A 16,997-nucleotide genomic window follows, 5' to 3' on the forward strand; every position below is an offset into this window, starting at 1 on the left:
GACGTGATTGGAACACAGGTCACAGCCATGTGACGGCATGAATTGGCTACTTTTAATAAATCGGCAGCCTTTTGGATGAGAAACAAACATTTTGATAGTAATTAACATTGTCATATGTTGCATGGATATTCTTCTTAGGCATGTTATTATTTCATCACGATATGATTGTATCAAATCTTTGGACAATGATATGATATTTGCTAATATCGCAAAGTCTGCCACGATGCAGTATCGATTAGATTCGCTTCAGGGGTTTGCAATCAATATTAGATGATATCATATATCCATTTAATACATTCAGTTACATTTATGTCAATTCACAAAAAACAAATTATGATGTAACAATTTTATGACTGAACTCTTATAGACATTTATGACACAGACATGCCATGTGATTTTCAGTCAAGAAGTAAAGGCGTATCCCAAAGATGATGATATAGACTGATATTTTCAATAATATTGTATCCTTGAACATTGAATCGATATATCATTCCAGATCAATGTATTGTTACACTCCTAATTCACTGTTGGAAGAAATTAGCCCTCAAGGTAAGAAAACCCTTCTAGGTTAGGATTAGGCAAAAAAAAAAAAAAAAAAAATGGTTTGGGTTAAAATAGCAAGATTTCTGCCAGAAAGGAGTTTCGAAGGCTAAGTTCTGTGTTGCTTGCCTGTAGCTAGTCCTGTACTCCTGTTAGCATGAGTGTCTTAAAGCTAAATGCACTTATTGGCTTGGCTCTAATCAGGTTTAGAGAGAGAGACGTTGGTTTCCTGAAGGATTACTCTCTTATATCACTTCTGTTATGCATCTTTATAAAAATCTCTTCCCTCCACTATCTTCTCTTTCTTAATTCCTCTCATTTCTCCACATCGCTCCTCCTGCAGTGAAATTTATTGGCAGTTAAACCAGAACACAAGCAAGCAATAGCCTTCAACAGCCGTTCCCATGTCACAGTTGATCACTGTACTTCTTCTGGTGCATTGCCTCATCTTGTGACATAACGGTAATGGCAATGACAATCACCATTCTGCTGCAGACTGACAGACTTTATTTGCAATAGGCTGTAGTTCATGTTGTACATTTTCTTTTCATAGATTTTGTTTTGCACGCTGGCGGAGCGTCTCAATGATCTGCCTGCCTGAGCATTGTCATCTCGTTCATTAGTTTAGAGCTGGATGTGAGCTGCTGCATCACTCCTACAATATGGTGTGTGGAGATAACAACATTCAGACAGATTCATTCTGCGCTTTGGCAATACAACAGCTACTGTGCTACAATGTGTTGTCAGTCAGTCAGCGACTGTGGCTTCGTGCAGCAGCAGCAGCGGCAGGATTGAATGTCCTGGTTTATCAGAGATGATTCATAATGCTATTGGATATGATGCACTAACAGAAAACAAGATACTCTGTTATCAGTATCACAACATCACGGGCTAACACAGAATGTAATTGTGTTTAGTTTATTCCATCCTCCATTATAAATATATGTTTCCTGTCATGGAGGAAAATGGAGTGAAACAGAGTCTGTGGGATGAGGTTTTATTCCATTCTGAGGATATATGTGGTGTTTAGTTGCAGGCAAGGCACTAAGAGGGAGAGAAATAAAATAGAAAATGAAATGTAATGCACAGAGATGGACCGAACAAGGTGGTTTGTACTGACTAAATAAGGAATAGAGACAGATACCGGGAGGAAGACTCAGAGTGTGTGTGCTCTGCTCTCCCCCGACCCGTGGCCAGCACATTACCTTAATAGAGATTAGCATCATGCTCAGTCAGATCTGATAGGCCCGTTGCTGTGGAACGGAAGGCCAGCTAGCCAGTTATCAGCGAGGACACAGACTCAATCACTTAGCATAATGGAACCTGCATCAAATGAACTGGGAGCCCAACAAGAGAAATGACATTAACAGAGCTGAAATTATTTTCTCTGGTGGTCAAACAGCAAATGAGATCATGCTACATTTGCAGACTGAAACAGATGCGTGGTATCTTGTGTTATCGTTACTCACAAGGTAACGTGGCATTTTAATGGCTATCACTCTGTTCTTTGCTCACGAGCAGGGCTGGGAAAGTATTCCACTACAGTTACTAATTACCTGTTAAAAAATGTAGTCAGTAATCTAATCCAAGTATCACAATATTTAACCACTGGAGGCCATGATAATGAGTTGACATTAAGATTAGCTGCTTTCAATGAGACCAAAGTGGTGATGTGAGACTCATGAGGTGTTGTAATGTGTGTAAAAAACTGTAATCCTGTTAAAAAAATTAAAAATTTTACTAAATGTATCTGTAATTTAATTTTCTCAATAGGTTTGATGGAATACAGTTACCTTTTTATGTATCCCAATACCATTAGATGTAATCTATTACTCCCCAAGCCTGGCCACAGGGACAAATTGATGACATGTATATGCTGATGTCTCTAGTATGCCTCACAGCATTGCACTGCTAATCTTGCAGTTACCGAAAAGTGCACAATTGATGGACTGTTGAAAAGCGGTGGCACAGTTCAACATGGTGCAAAGCTTGCTGAACAGCAGCAGCAGAGAGGATTGCATTAGGTGCACAATGAGGCACAGATAGAGATTGTATCACACCTTTTAAAACTCTGAAGCACACCTATTATGAAGAAGCAGGAGGCTGAGAGATGTGAAAACTGCACCAGATGGATACAACAACAGAAAAAACCATCACACCTCTTATTCAGTCCCTGCAGGCCACCCGCTCATATCCTGTGTCTGTTTTCCAGTTTAGTTGCAAGGAGAGGAAAAACACAACATAAAAACAGCTGCATATGATGAGTGTTAAATCATATGCAAAAACATAGTATATATAGTCCTGCCATTGCAAAGTGAATTCTTGGAGGCATTTTGACTTTTTTGCCAGATGTCTTGACATTTCTGCTACAGAGTTGAACCGCAGTTCAAGGTTAAACACAGGCGCTATTTTTATCAGCAAGGTTCTCCCTGCTTCTGTCCAAGAACAGAGGCATTGTTCGTTGCAGTTACTGATGCACATTATTTTCATGACTTCTTACATACATGCTGTATTGATTATAACATTTCTCCACTTTGTCAAGGTCCTGCAAGGTTATAAATTTCCATTTCTTTCCTCCGAATTTCCTTGAGCCTGTTATATCCGTAGTAAAAACCACTTAGCGAGCCGCCGTTGAATATCGACTTTGAGACTTTTCTCATTTACAGTCACGGCCTGTCGAGGAAAAGGGTTTGTAACTATCCAGCTCTTGGCCAGACAGCTATTGTTTTATTGATTGCGCATCCTCTTTTATTTGTGGGAAAACTACCCCAGGAACACAGTGTCCCTCAGCTTCTTCCCCCATACTCCTCTAAATACCCAAACTAATTCTCTTATTACTCAAAGATCTTATGCATGAATTGCTGCAAGTCTATCAAGCTCCCCCCGCTTTTTCCTCTTTAGTGAACCCATTTTTTTCCACTTCTAGAAATTACATAAAAAATCATTTTAGGGCTCATGCATTTTGGATTTGGAAATGCTTAACCAGACACCGACAGAATTGGATTTCTCTGTTATGCCTCTCACAGCTGATGGCTTAGCTGATGTTTACTGAGGACGAGCGCCCCAAGGAGGACGCGCTTAACCCATTTCTTGAAGCCTTATCTGCCCCTGCGTTTACTTCCTCCTGGATCGGACACACATTTCTGAACATATTGTCGTATGTTTTCAACCCCAGGCAGCCTACTTTAAAGCATTGCTTGACTCGCCAACCTTGCAGGCTGGAAGTCCCAGGTCTATATCATGACTAAGCATTGCATGGCATGGCGCATCATCGCCTGAAGGCACCCCGCAGTCGGCCTTCGCAATGTGAGTTTCCAAGTAAAAAGTGCATTATGCTGTGTGACAGTTTCAACACCCCCATCGCTGCTCCACAGGGCGCTGTGCTTCAGTCATTGCAGCATCTCCCTCTCTGCGGAGTTAATGTGGCATTTAGCTCAGTGACATTCTGACATTTTTTTGCTGGTATTTCTTCTCTGCTGCTGCACCTCGGGAGAAACACTGAGTCTCAGTTTGTATCCTTCAGCTCCTTCTGATCTTTTGACCAGGGTCAAACTCGGCACCAGACGGATGATCTTCACTCAAAATGACCGGCTACTTTGTAGATTGACACAAGTCCGGCCGTACGTTATGTTACGAGGCATATAAAGAAAAAAGGGCTGAACAGGTTTATGTCAAACAATCAAAAAGGAAAGGCGGAGTAACATCAGACCAAAAAGATAATTGGATCAAAAGAGAGACAGAGAAGGCCGTGTGCTACCAAGCATGTCCTTATCAGCAGCAATTTTCTCCGCTTTGCCCACACAGCTCTCTATCAGCTGCTTCCAGATTGATTAAGTTGCCCTGCTTGTATCGTCGTGAGCGATGATTGACAGGCCTGGAAAAGGTTTTGATATTTAAATGTGTAACCTCATTCTCTTTTTGGGGTCAATCTCTTAAGCACCAGTTGTGTATGTGTGTGGCATGAGTTGGGCTTTGTGTTTTTGTGTGCGCGTGGTTGAATGTGTGTCACCGAGTGGGGGCTTGTTTTGATTCATAAATGCCTTTTCCAGACAAAGCAAAGGAGCAGCTTGCACCACACTCACCTTTCTCTTCTCTGCTGTCACTCTGGAGGAGATGAAGAGAAGGGAAAAGAGAATTAGGAGGATGGAGAGACAGTGGAGGAAGGGAGAAATGATGGTGATACCATAACAAATGTTTTCATTAAGTCCGTGAGAGGTAGTGAGGGAACACAGGATAGATGACTATGAGGTCCTCAAAGACAAAGAGAAAACAAAACTAAGAGACAAAGTAGCAGCACTGTAGTGCTTTGAGGTAAATGCTAACTTAAGAATGCTAACATGCCAAAGTTCAGCAGGTTGTTTACTTTAGTTTAGCGTGTTAGCATGGTAACATTCGCTAATTGACCTTTCCTAACAGCTGTCTCATTTTGCTCTGTGCTCCAAGAACAGGGTTGAGCCTAGAAGGGAGCCCCAGGTCTGCAAAAGATCCCACGAGAATGATCATTTTAACCCAAACCATGATCTGTCCCTCACCCTAACCAAGTGCTTTTTGTCCCGAAAACCCACCCAGATTTTAACCACATCATTGTCACATTATAATTAGTTTGTACAAGGTGCACACTGAAGAAAATGCGTACAAATCTTGCAAGAGTTTTGCAAATCAAGGGTGTTTCTCTATACACAACCCAATAACAGTTGAGCAAGCTTGACAAAAAGTTTACCAAGTTTCAGCGAAAGGGGCGAGACTCAAGAAGCATAAATTAGAATTAAACACAAAATAAAGCTGGGGCTGATGGGAATGTCAGTTTTGCATGCATTTGGCAATAATGAATTGGGCAGCTGTTGATGAATGTCTGTACCAAGTTTCATGGGAATTCACTCAGCAGTTGTCGAAACATTTCACTAAAAAACAAAAATGTCAACCTCATTTTGGTGCTAGAGCAAAGGGGTTCACCAAATACAGAAGGCTTCATTGTCTGGGAACCATAAATCTCTGTGCAACAGTTCATGGCATTTTAGCCAAAAGTTGTTGACATGTTTCAGTCTTGACCAAAATGGTGCCTGACTGACCACCAGATCCACAGTGCTAGTGTGGCTAAAAAAAATGAGAATCAAGAATATTTTGAAGTTTAAATGCCTCACATTTTTGATTCCCCATATTTAACAAATGTCTAATATTTCCCTTCATTCTTTGTTTTCTGTGTCGAGTATCCATACTTTAAAAAACCCTTTTGGCAGTGTTTTCGACTAATCTCACTCCACGTAACACATTTTTGTCTAGTGCTGAACCTTTGGCTGTTAGAGGTTTTCCGGAGTAATTCTGGGAGCTGATCTCAGCCCCAGCAGCCTAACAAGTTCTTGACCTACTTTTAAAAACAATGTAGTCAGTTGTAGGTAGTTATCTCCTCTCATCTTTCCCCTCGGTTGATTTCTGCTGGTGGCAGGGCTGGTGTGATGTCAGTTTACTTTGGATCATTCTCAGACAGCGAACACCCATTAACCTCCCTTCCTCCTCCCCTCTCTGCTCTGGTATCTTTTGCTCTTCTTTTCCTTTCCTTGTTAAACTTATTCCTTTTATTTTATTCTCCTTATTTCTAAATCTATGGTAATTTGCTACTGAGACTGTCTTCAATACATTCTAAAAAGGATATCCATTGCTTTGCGACAGATAATTGTTTTTAATGATTAAGAAGCACAGAGGCATGTCCAGGCCTAATAGCTTTTAGATCACAGCGGCAGAGTTATAAAGATAGCAGCTTATCTCCAGTCGCTGAATGTCTTTGTTAGGTTGCTGTTGTTCCAAGTTGGCGCTCTGCCTCTGTTCTGTCTCGCTGTTCCTCTGTCTTTCGTTCCCTCTCTTTTCCCTCTCGTCTTTTAGAGTCGTCTTTGGCCCGCTTCCAGAATCAATCCGTCACCTCTTTAAAGGGAGACGTTCTTGCATTTGGGGCTTCTGTTTCAATAAAGGGCCTACAGCGACAGGGTGCCTCATTCATGTCCACTTCATTGTCTTTTAATAATCAAACCATGATGGATTACCTCCATACAGATACTCATTTGAAAGCAACATCTAAGGCGACAGAAAATAGGGGAGGAGAAGGAAAACACTAGTATGCTTTTTGATAGCTTAAGGACTATTTGTGGGAGTGTGCATGCGAGTGTGCGTGTGTCTTGCTCATATTGGATGCTAGTTTGGCTCTTGTTCTCAAAAAAGACGGGCAGGTTCCTCCCTCTCCATTCCCTTCTCTTATCATGGCCTCCTGGGTTCAGGCAGACAGCTCCTCCTGTCTTTTCTCTCTGATTTATCAGGCCAAGGCTGACAAGTGTAAACACCTGCCAGAGTATCCTCCCATTTGGGAGCCCTAGGTGGTTGGATGTGTTCCATCTTTCATCCCCATATGGTGGATCAATGCATTATTCTCACCTGGCTCTCTTTCCAATGTTCTCTGCTTGGTCCTCTACTGCTTTCACACCTCACCCGAAACCATTTCCTCCTCCAGCCTGCCTGCAAACAGGTGTTACTATGGGTGGTGGTCTAAAGCTCTATTAGGTGTAGCAATATGCTATTTATGTGGCTGGCTGAGTTGTAAAAGTGTGTAGTATTAGTGTGGTCTGGTGTTGTGTTCACACCTGCACATTGGGTCTGTTTCTGCTCTGTAACGCTGCGAGATTGTCACCCGGCAGAAACTTCTGAAGTTGCAGGAATTCCCCCACTATCCTTCATCCACCTGTAAAATCACTTTCACTTTTATTCACTTCCAGCAGCCATGAACAGCAACACAAAGGCCAACTGCCTTATCTTTCTCAGACCGCCTTTTTACTATGTTTATTCATGTTCTTAAGGTTTATCGTTAGTAGTACAGAAGTGAGCAGAGAGTTTTGATGTTATTTGTCCAGGTTTTCTACCTCTGCCCAGACTCGATGCAGATGACCTGAACTGCTCGCAGGATTACAAAAATGACATTTAACGGTACAGAATATTTCAGATAAATGTATTATATAATTACTTGAAACAAACAAGCCATGAGCAAGCTAAGAGTTTCACAACCAATGTAGGTTCCCCTACACGCTTCAAAGGGGAGAGTGAGGCCTCAGTCGGAAAGAGCACTCCTGGCTGGTTGCAAAATGCTAGACACACAGCCCTACTGATTTTACTATGAAGTACGCTAAGATCTGTGCCTTTTTAGTATGGATAGAAGTAGTTCTCAGCAACCTAAACATATGAGACAGACAAGTGGAGGGCACTTGTTCTGGGTCTGATTGAAGGTGAGAAGCTGTTTCCAAATACTTTGGACACAGGGAAACAGAGATCCATGTGAGTACTTGAGGCCCTCCGAAAGAGGATCTTGAAAAGATGCTGAAAGTGACTTGACATTAACTTAAAAGCTTAAATGGCTTAAATAAATGGAAAGAACGTGTGCAAAATCTCAAGTACCACACAAATGTACCTTCAGGCTGCGGGTTTCTGTTCAAATCATGGCAGCTACGGTTGGTTAAATCAGATAGATTTAGGTATCCAGCAACAGTCACCTCTAGTTTGTCCTCAATGATTGTTATATCCAAGCATCTGGAAACTTTGTCGCCACCACAGAAGTCCCACGTCTCATTGGATAAAAACACAAATGATGTTGGACGCTGCTCTGAGTCTAAGTTTTTTCAACTGGAGGCCTTCAGAGCACCCAGGGTGTATTAACAGTGTGCAAAATGCCTATTGCCAATAGAAAACAACTGGAAAAATAAAATCTGTCTGACCAGCCTCTAACCTGAGGTGTTGGCAATTTACAAGCTCACTGCTGGATGTTACTAAATCCTATTCTTTGAAGAATTCAACAGTAAAATCTTTCCAGAAACAATATCTGGCGAGTCCACAGAACATGTTGTGAACAGTTTTCTTTGTAAGTTCTTTCTACAGTTGACGGTGATGTCTGTGGATTGCTGTGAGTAACAGGGATGTTCCCTTATAATTTTGTTTGACTAAAACTTCTATTACTACACAAACAAATTTTATGGTTTCCGGCTTGCGTCATCTATCACAAAATTCCAATTGAAGAGAGAAATAGCAGGACCTCCTCCAAATGTGGTAACTGGCCACAATTACAGACACGTAACAGCACATTGCCAGTAAGCTCTCCCTCCTCTTTGGGCATTTCTGTCATCTGTAAAGCCTTCAGCACCAATCTGCGGACATTACACAGACGGCCAAATATAAACACAAGCAGGCTGCAGTTGTATCAAAGCTGTCAGACAGCATTTACAAGAAGCTGCTACTTGTTTAAAACCTTCATATGGAAGACTTCCTACAGACTTCACGATGATCAAAAACCCCAAAGTCTCTGTCATTCTCAGTAATGACGACAATGAAAACATGATGTTCACTGTTGTGCAATTTGATCATGTGAAAGTTTGTAGACCAGACATACGACCTTATGTACTGTGTGTCCTTAAAGAACAGGTCAACTATGCTGCTATGTGAAGCCACTTATATACATAGCAAACACTCAGAATATGTGACAAGGTTCAAGTACTGACGGACATGAACAAACACATGAAGAACATCAACGAATTTAAGCACAGAAGTTACCCAGGTTTTTTTGATCTGATGTCATCTGCATCATTTGTCATTGCCTTCAGAAACTGTTATAAAGTTTGGTTATGTTACAACAACTTGATTAGGGAAATAACAGCTGTCTCACATATTAAAGTTGCCATACTAGGCAAATTTTCAAGCTCATACTGTTATTTTGGGTTTCCACTAGAATATGCTTATGTTAGTGTTGCAACTTGCAAGCGTTATTAAAGAAGAAATGTTGCTTATACCAAACCAAATGCACCATACCAGATATAGAGGCCTCCATAATATTTCAGATCTTTATTTTATGATAGATCGATTAAATTTTAATTGATTTATTAAAATTCTTAACGACTGATTAATCCATCGTTGATTAAATGTCAACAGCTCTAGTTTACATGCTTTCATGTTCAAAAAATACCTTATTTTTCTCATAGGGCACAGCTGCAGCACTTCAGTTCACCCTCTGTATGAAACACTCCGTTTTAGCTCCTGCGTGCACGTTATGTGACACATAATGATGTCACCAAGTAACGGAACAAAACCTTTATTACAAATGAGGGGTTTCAGGCGGTTCAAGAGCAGTGTTCTTTGCGGAACTGAGTAACTCCCTGTGGTAGGAACCTTGGTTTTAGTGACTCTGCAGACCTTTTGCATGCATAAAAAGCTTTACAACACATTAAAGGAAAGGGAAACGCCAAAAATCATAATAGTCACAGGTCTGACGTTTTATTAACTCATCCATCCACCCGACCACCTCCCACTGTATTTTGTGGCTCTCTAACGACGTCACACTACTTCCTCTTATTTTCCTGATGGACAAGGCCGCTGGAGGGCTTTGTCACTCGAGTGTAAACATATGTTGGGTTTTTGCAGATATTTTCTGAAATGATGATGCCGTCATTTTTCTTAGGAGGACAATTTCAGAGGCCTGTCATCAACAGGTCTGCTCTGATGTAATTAAATGGCAGTCTCACTTCATTGCGCAGTCTGATGGCTGGCACAGTGGGGGCCTTCAGGAGACGAATGGCTGGAACCTTCTCGAGATTAACTACGTCTCTCTCTCTCTCTCTCTCTCTCTCTCTCTCTCTCTCTCTCTGTGTGTGTGTGTGCATGGGAAAATCTGTCCAACTAAGCTTGATTAAATGTGTCTGAACTCACGTTTTCTGTTTGTTTGTGCACTTAACTAGACAAACAGACTAAATGATGGGGAACATTTCCTTCCTTTTCCTCACCTGAAGCCCACTGTGACTGACCCTGTCACTCTAATAAACGTGTGTGTATGTTTAAGCTCCCAGCACCAATAGATAACATGTTGATACAACAGCAGTCATAACATCATTAGGCTTGATAATATGTTTATTGTTGTCGGGGTCAGCTGTCCTCATGGGGCTGCTCAGTCCAGGGAGAAAAAGCGGCTGTTTGTGATTGTATATCTGCTCTTAGTTGTATGAGTTTGTTTATTGCCAATATAGTTTGAGATTCCGTGTGTTTTCTTCAAGATTTGTGGCACATTTCCTCCTTGCAAGGACACAAGTTGTCTGAGTGTGTGTGTGTGTGTGTGTGCACATGTGCGCACTGTTATTCATAAGATGATGTGGTATGTAGAGGGATTCTGGGGGGTCCTTGTGTTTTTATTACCTGCTGGTGGCCTCCTGCCAGCATCCAGCTTGATTAACTCCCCCCTTTCTGCATTACACACACGCACACACACTTGTGCACACACACAAGCAGCTACTTTATCACTGAGAGTGCGCGGGAGGTGTGAGGGAATAGCAGCTAAGGTTCTCAAAATGTTATTATCTATTAAAAGCCTGAGGAGGAGGCACAGGGCGCCACTGTTACTCTTTATGTCTTCTCTTTGGTCGATTTCAAGGAAAGCTTTTTACAAGAGAGGAAATCCACACATTTCCACTCGTGCAAGTGTGGTCGGTAATTTATTGTTGAAGTTTAAGCCTTGATTCCTGGATGTTCTCAGTTTGTGTGTGCTTAAAAAGACGTGTACAGTGCTGTAAAAAAGCAGCAATTCACATCAGGATTTAACATACACACACACACACACACACACACACACACACACACACACACACACACACACACACACACACACACACACACACACACACACAGACAGTCACACTCACAAGGAAGCAATTTGCTCTTCCACAAAAAGAGCGTAATTCGGTAAAGACAGGCTGTGTCTCGCTCCCTCCTGTTACTCATGTGTGTCAGCCAGTTAACGAAAGGGCCACTCGAAGGCTTTGGGGTTTCACTTAAGTCATTTTGTGCTCAATTTATGTTGTTTATCACAGCAGACAGTGTGAGATGGTTTGACTAACAGGTTTTAGCATGCTATTACAGCCCATTGATATAGATGGAGGATGTGCCTCGCCTTCAGCAGATATAGATTCTCAGCACGTGTAAGATAAATGTCTGGAGTACGTTTAAACCTGAGAGATATATTTCAGTGAACTACAACAGGGCTGTGCGATATGATATGGCCAAAAGCTCATCCAGATTTACGTCACTTTATATCCAGGTAATGATACATATGACATTATAGCACATTTTCTGTAAATTCAGTAAATAAATGGTTAATATGAAAAGACCACACAGAAAGGCCTGTTTCTTATTACATTTTGAATTATATACTCAGCAAATAAAAAGCACTTACTATGGTCAAAAATATCAAAACTATGTGATAGCCTGACATGGCCTGGCTCTGAAGACATGACAAAAACAGAGGGAGACTTGGCCCTGCCCAAACCTTCATGTCTAAGGGAATGATTTTCGCCTGGGGAGCAAGAGGTCTTGGCTCAAGTCCTCGACGAGCCCCCAATTTGTCATGGCCTGGCTCTGAAGCCAGGACAAAAGAGCGGGAGATGCAGGCCAAAGGTAAACAAAAAGTGATTTATTTAAATGTTTATTACTTTAAAGACTAACAGCGGTCACAAAATAAACAAAGGATAAGATGAGGTGTGGTTAGCAGTAAGGTCAGTGGTGAGGGTGCGTGTATGCATGGGTGCAAAGTGTAGTGTGATAAAAAGATGTACAGCTGCAAACAAAATGACAATGCATGGGAAATCCTTCTGACCTGGGCAACCCCCAGCCGCATAGTATGATGTATTTGTGACACAACAAAATTATCAATAGAGCATAATATGTAAAATGAAATGATATTGACCAGTCAGAATCGGGTATTCAACAAAGCCAGGTAATATTGGCCGTACAGTGATCTGTAACATCTACATTCAGATGGAAAAAGCAGCTAATTTCACATTTGCTTCTGATATAATCAAGTCCTATCTAAAAAAAATTACTCTAGTACAGATCATGTCTTGTTTTCTTGCTCAGTGTAACCTCCATCCGTCATTCACTGTGTTAGCTCCCTCAGGGCTACACCTCGCTGCCTCATGCCACTTCCTGCTCATCAATCAGTCAATTACTGAAGGACTTCCGGGTCAAGGTTCAGGAGAAAAACACATTTCGGTCCTCCGTGGAGTTTTTTTCTCTACTGTATAGAGAAAATTTTTATTTACAATTTGGACAAAGTTGGAATGAACAGGGCGAGTGCAGCTCAGTCAACCTTCGCTGTATGATAAAGGTGAGGGGTGAGGAAAAATCCATTTGAGAGTTTTTTCTTCATAAAATATAGAGTGCAGTAGAAAGAAAAAAACAGTGTAAGGATAAGAGGGGGAGGCCAAGGAGGGAGAAAAGAGGGAGGGGGACAGAGCGGCTTGTGAGATCAAGGTCGTATCCAGGCTTTAGTATTGGTATTCTCCTCAGTGTTAAAGTGATTCTCCCAGTGAATAGTGTTTTCATTCCTCTCCTGAATGAGATTCACAGGAGCATGGAAAGAGGGAGAGAGGGAGAGACATGACAAAGAAAAGAGAAAGTAATTCCCCCTCTCTCTCTCTTCCTCCCGCCTTCCTCCCCCCTGTTCATCCCCCCCCCCTCGGACATACAATAGCGAATGAAAATACAGCGTGGGATAAACAACTTTTATCAGAGTAGAGCAAATGAAATCGACTATTTTATTCAATTCTTCATCCCTGAAGCATCCCTCACTCGTATCTACCCAGCAACATCTCACCCCTGCAGCTTCAACTGAGAGAGAAAAAAGAAAAAGAACGTGCTTTATGCAAATTAAATGCTTTATTCTTGATTAGATTACAGACGCAATAATTGTCTTGGATGATTTATGGGTGTAATTTGTTGCCACAAACTGCAGTGAAAAAAGCTCAGTTGCCATGGTTTGTGCAATGAAGACGTTAGATCACCACAATTTAGGGCATCTGCTATAAAAAATCCACTCCAGTGGGCACATATACATTACATTAGAAAATTAGCCTGTTGAGGATATTGTGTTTTACAGGATTTAAAAGGTGAACAATCGAGAGAAGTTGTTTCCTTAACAGGAAACAGACAGCCGTCTCTAAACCCCGACCAATATAAGCGCCAAGCAGTATTGTCGACGCAATATTGGCCTATCACAGCTATATCCCTACAAACAGAGGATGTTCATGCAGTGTCACAATTGTGCCGAATCGTTTGTGACATTATAACAGAGTCACTGCCACATTACAGTTACAGCGTTACCAGCGTTTGTCGAAATATTGCAATATAACAGGTACTCCATGGTATTTTTGCACACTCTTAATGATGTTTGCTGTACTTTATATAATGATGTTGCTTCAGCGTTTATAGGTATATTTGCATTTTACTGTTTCAGTGCCCCAGTGTCATTTTGGACAATAAAATTCAGGTCTACAGAGTCCCCACTTGCTGGGGCTAAAAGTTGTATTCATAATCAACTATTTTGATTATCGATTAATAGTTAAAGTAATTTTTCATGCATAAATGGAAAAAAAATGTTTTTCGCCTCTCAAATATGAAGATTTCCCACTTTCTCACTGTTTATTATCATGTGGAACTGAAAGTCCTTGGTTATGGACTAACAAGCATAAGACATTTAAAGACATCACCTTGGACTCTGAGAGACTGGGATGGATATTTTTGCACTTTTCTTACATTTTATAAACACCGCAGCCCTAGATTAAACATGACAATTAGCTTCGATCTTCTTTGTCATTGCATAACCAGTAGTGAAGCCAATTTGTATAGGAGCAAGTAAAAACTGACCTCAGGCAAGTAGATTTCTGACTCACCTGCCTAGGAACCCTGAAATTTATTGTTAAAATAAAAAATGCCAAAAAATGTTTTTGGCATTAGCCTCAAAAATTCAGTACCTGTTGGGCGCTCTTCGTCACACTTATTGAGTGAGAACTGAGACTCAACAGTTGGCATTTAAGCTAGAGAGCGAGTGCAATGAGAAATGAGATGAAGAGGACAAGAAATAGAAGCACAAGCCTGCAGGTGGCTCTTAAACTATGGCTGTGGTAAATTGGACTGTTTAATAGCCATACTGATGTACTGATTTAGCCTGCGGTAGTCATCGGCCTGTAGGAGTTAGGATGTGGGATTGCTACCCTTGTAGGAGACTGACAAGTGGGAAATTAGGTACTTGCCACGCCATCCCACCCCATCTCCAGGTACTGCTGCTACTTTACAGCAGGCTAATCTCACCAAGAGCTCACCCACTTCACTAAGACCCTGTCACACATACACACACACAGAGAAGAGAGAGAGGCTCTTCTTCTTCTCTGCCTGACATCGATCTATGACGCATATTACCTCCCTAATCCAATTAATTCTGTTTCGCTTGCAACACGGCTCACTTGAGTCATCGAAAATGCATATATAAATATATCTCTGACAGATTGCAATGGGCCGTGCAAAATGCACAAACAGCTAATTCAGGTGGACTTGAATTTGTTTGGCTAACTCCTTTCTCTTTGTGCCTCTCATCGCTTTCCCCCTCCGGCTTCTGCATTTCTTTGTTTCGCACAAAAGAATGCAGAAACCGAGGAGGGAAACTAATTGAGGAGGCAGTCAGGTGAAAACAGATTTGTTTGACAAACTTTGTTTTTCCCTTCATCCCTCCTCATCTCCTCCTTCTCCTCCTCTTGTGTCCCTCTTTGTGTGCAGGCTGAGGTAAATCTGTAGCAGAGGACCAGCAGCAGCAGCAGCAGCAGTGTTGGTGCGACCATGAGGTCAGAGGCCTTGTTACTCTACTTCACGCTACTGCAAATAGCCGGGGCGGGCTTCCCCGAAGACAGCGAGCCTATTAGCATCTCACACGGCAACTGTAAGTATATCGTTATTTCTTTCTTCCTCTTTTCTTTCTCCTCTTGCTCACCATCCCTCCTCTCATTACAAGTCCTCCCTCGCTCTCTCCCTGCACTCTCCTCTTTGTCTTCCACTTCGCAAATCCCCCTCTCGGTATATCTCTCACTTGTTCTATCCCTTTTGCTCCTCTACATCCATCTCAACCCTTTGCTTCCTCTGCAGCCCCCACCTCCCCCTACACTGAATGCATTTTGAAGGCATGGAGTGTAATTTGGCGCCCAAGGATAGGCTCTCTACGCACACAAAAATGAAGGACTTAAAGCAGTATTTGAAACGGAGCCCACCCCACATCAAAGGATAATCCGCTATTTTTCTGTCGGGCTCCTAATGCTGTGTGTGATAGTCTAAACGCTGTTGCAGGCTATAAAGATAGGGTCATTGTTTCCTCTGTTTTTCTCTGTGTTTTTCCCTCCGTCCTGCCCCGTCCTACTCTCTGCTCTGGGCCTAACGCTGTACCCAAACGCTCCTGGCCAGGAGAGCTGAAAGAGACGCCTGCCAACCTCACATAGACCTGCTCCTCTATCAGACTGTTTGTTCAAAGCAAGCGCTTTCATCCAAAGCCACTAACAATAGAACAATTGCACGGTACCGTGCAGCACATTTTTAGCCTACAATTTGTGGTCGCCGGAGGAGCTCAACCAACAACTGTGGTGGGGTTGTGGGTTGACATTTGACCCAAAATCCATGAGACACCTGATAAAAACTAGGAAAGTCATACATTTCTGTTGTTATTACAGGAATAGTTTGGATTATTTAAAGTGGGGTTGTATGATAGTTGACTCTAGTTTGGATAAGCAGAGTAGCAGCACTGAAACTAAGCAACGAACCGATGTGCACAGGGTCACTAGCAAAACACATTTTAACCACTTAAAAAGGCCCATCTAAAAAAGTCAAGATCTTTTAAAGTGTATCCTATATTTATAATATTGTCACAGCTTTACCTTGCCATAAGACAGCCTTTTCTGATAGGAAACCAGTGTTATATAAGCCATAGGAGCTGCTGCTCTACTGCTGCCACGATCTTCGTTGAATCTAAATTACAACACCAAGGTCACACAAAAATACAAATGTAAATAAAAGGAATAAAAGGAAGCGGTAGATCCAAATGAATCAGATTGAAATGAATCAGAAAAGAGTGTCTGTCATGGTGTTATTAAAGGTTTTACTGTTTTACTTGACCCAGCCATAAAGCACCTGCTGTCCACTTGACAGACCGCTGGGAGCAGAGAGTGTTTAAATATGAATAATTCACATATATTAAAATGATATTTGTGCCCTTCCATCTACTAATACACTGACTATTGATAACTACCTCATACAATCCCACTTCAGATAATCCCAACTATAGCTTTAATGCAGTTCCTAACACATGCATGGAGTCATTTTTGTCTTCTCCTTGCAGACACAAAGCAGTATCCAGCGTTTGTAGGCCACAAACCTGGCAGGAACAACACCCAGCGGCACAAACTGGACATCCAGCTCATCATGATCATGAACAGGACGTTATACATCGCTGCCAGGTAGGTGATAACAGCTATTTGGTCCCTTTTTTGAGCATGTGTTTGCCCCACACCTGGGAGAAAACACAAAAATACTGTTGCTCTATCAGACAGAAACTTCCTGCAGGTTTTACTGCTTCTCCC

General features: G+C 41.8%; 1 protein-coding gene across 3 annotated transcripts in view; it reads left to right on the forward strand.

Moving 5' to 3' along the window:
* Positions 1–16,997, forward strand: part of sema6a (sema domain, transmembrane domain (TM), and cytoplasmic domain, (semaphorin) 6A) — a 146,352-nt gene that overhangs the window by 47,877 nt on the left and 81,478 nt on the right. For all 3 annotated transcript variants that reach the window (XM_084728487.1, XM_084728488.1, XM_084728489.1), the window contains exons 2-3: positions 15,154–15,313; positions 16,757–16,874. In XM_084728487.1, the coding sequence (XP_084584613.1) occupies positions 15,214–15,313; positions 16,757–16,874 (218 nt within the window). In that variant the 5' untranslated portion in view covers positions 15,154–15,213. The remainder of the gene's footprint in view (positions 1–15,153; positions 15,314–16,756; positions 16,875–16,997) is intronic.

Source organism: Lutjanus erythropterus, chromosome 10 (genome assembly GCF_056507025.1).
Source record: "Lutjanus erythropterus isolate fLutEry1 chromosome 10, fLutEry1.hap2, whole genome shotgun sequence".
NCBI lineage: Eukaryota > Metazoa > Chordata > Actinopteri > Lutjaniformes > Lutjanidae > Lutjanus > Lutjanus erythropterus.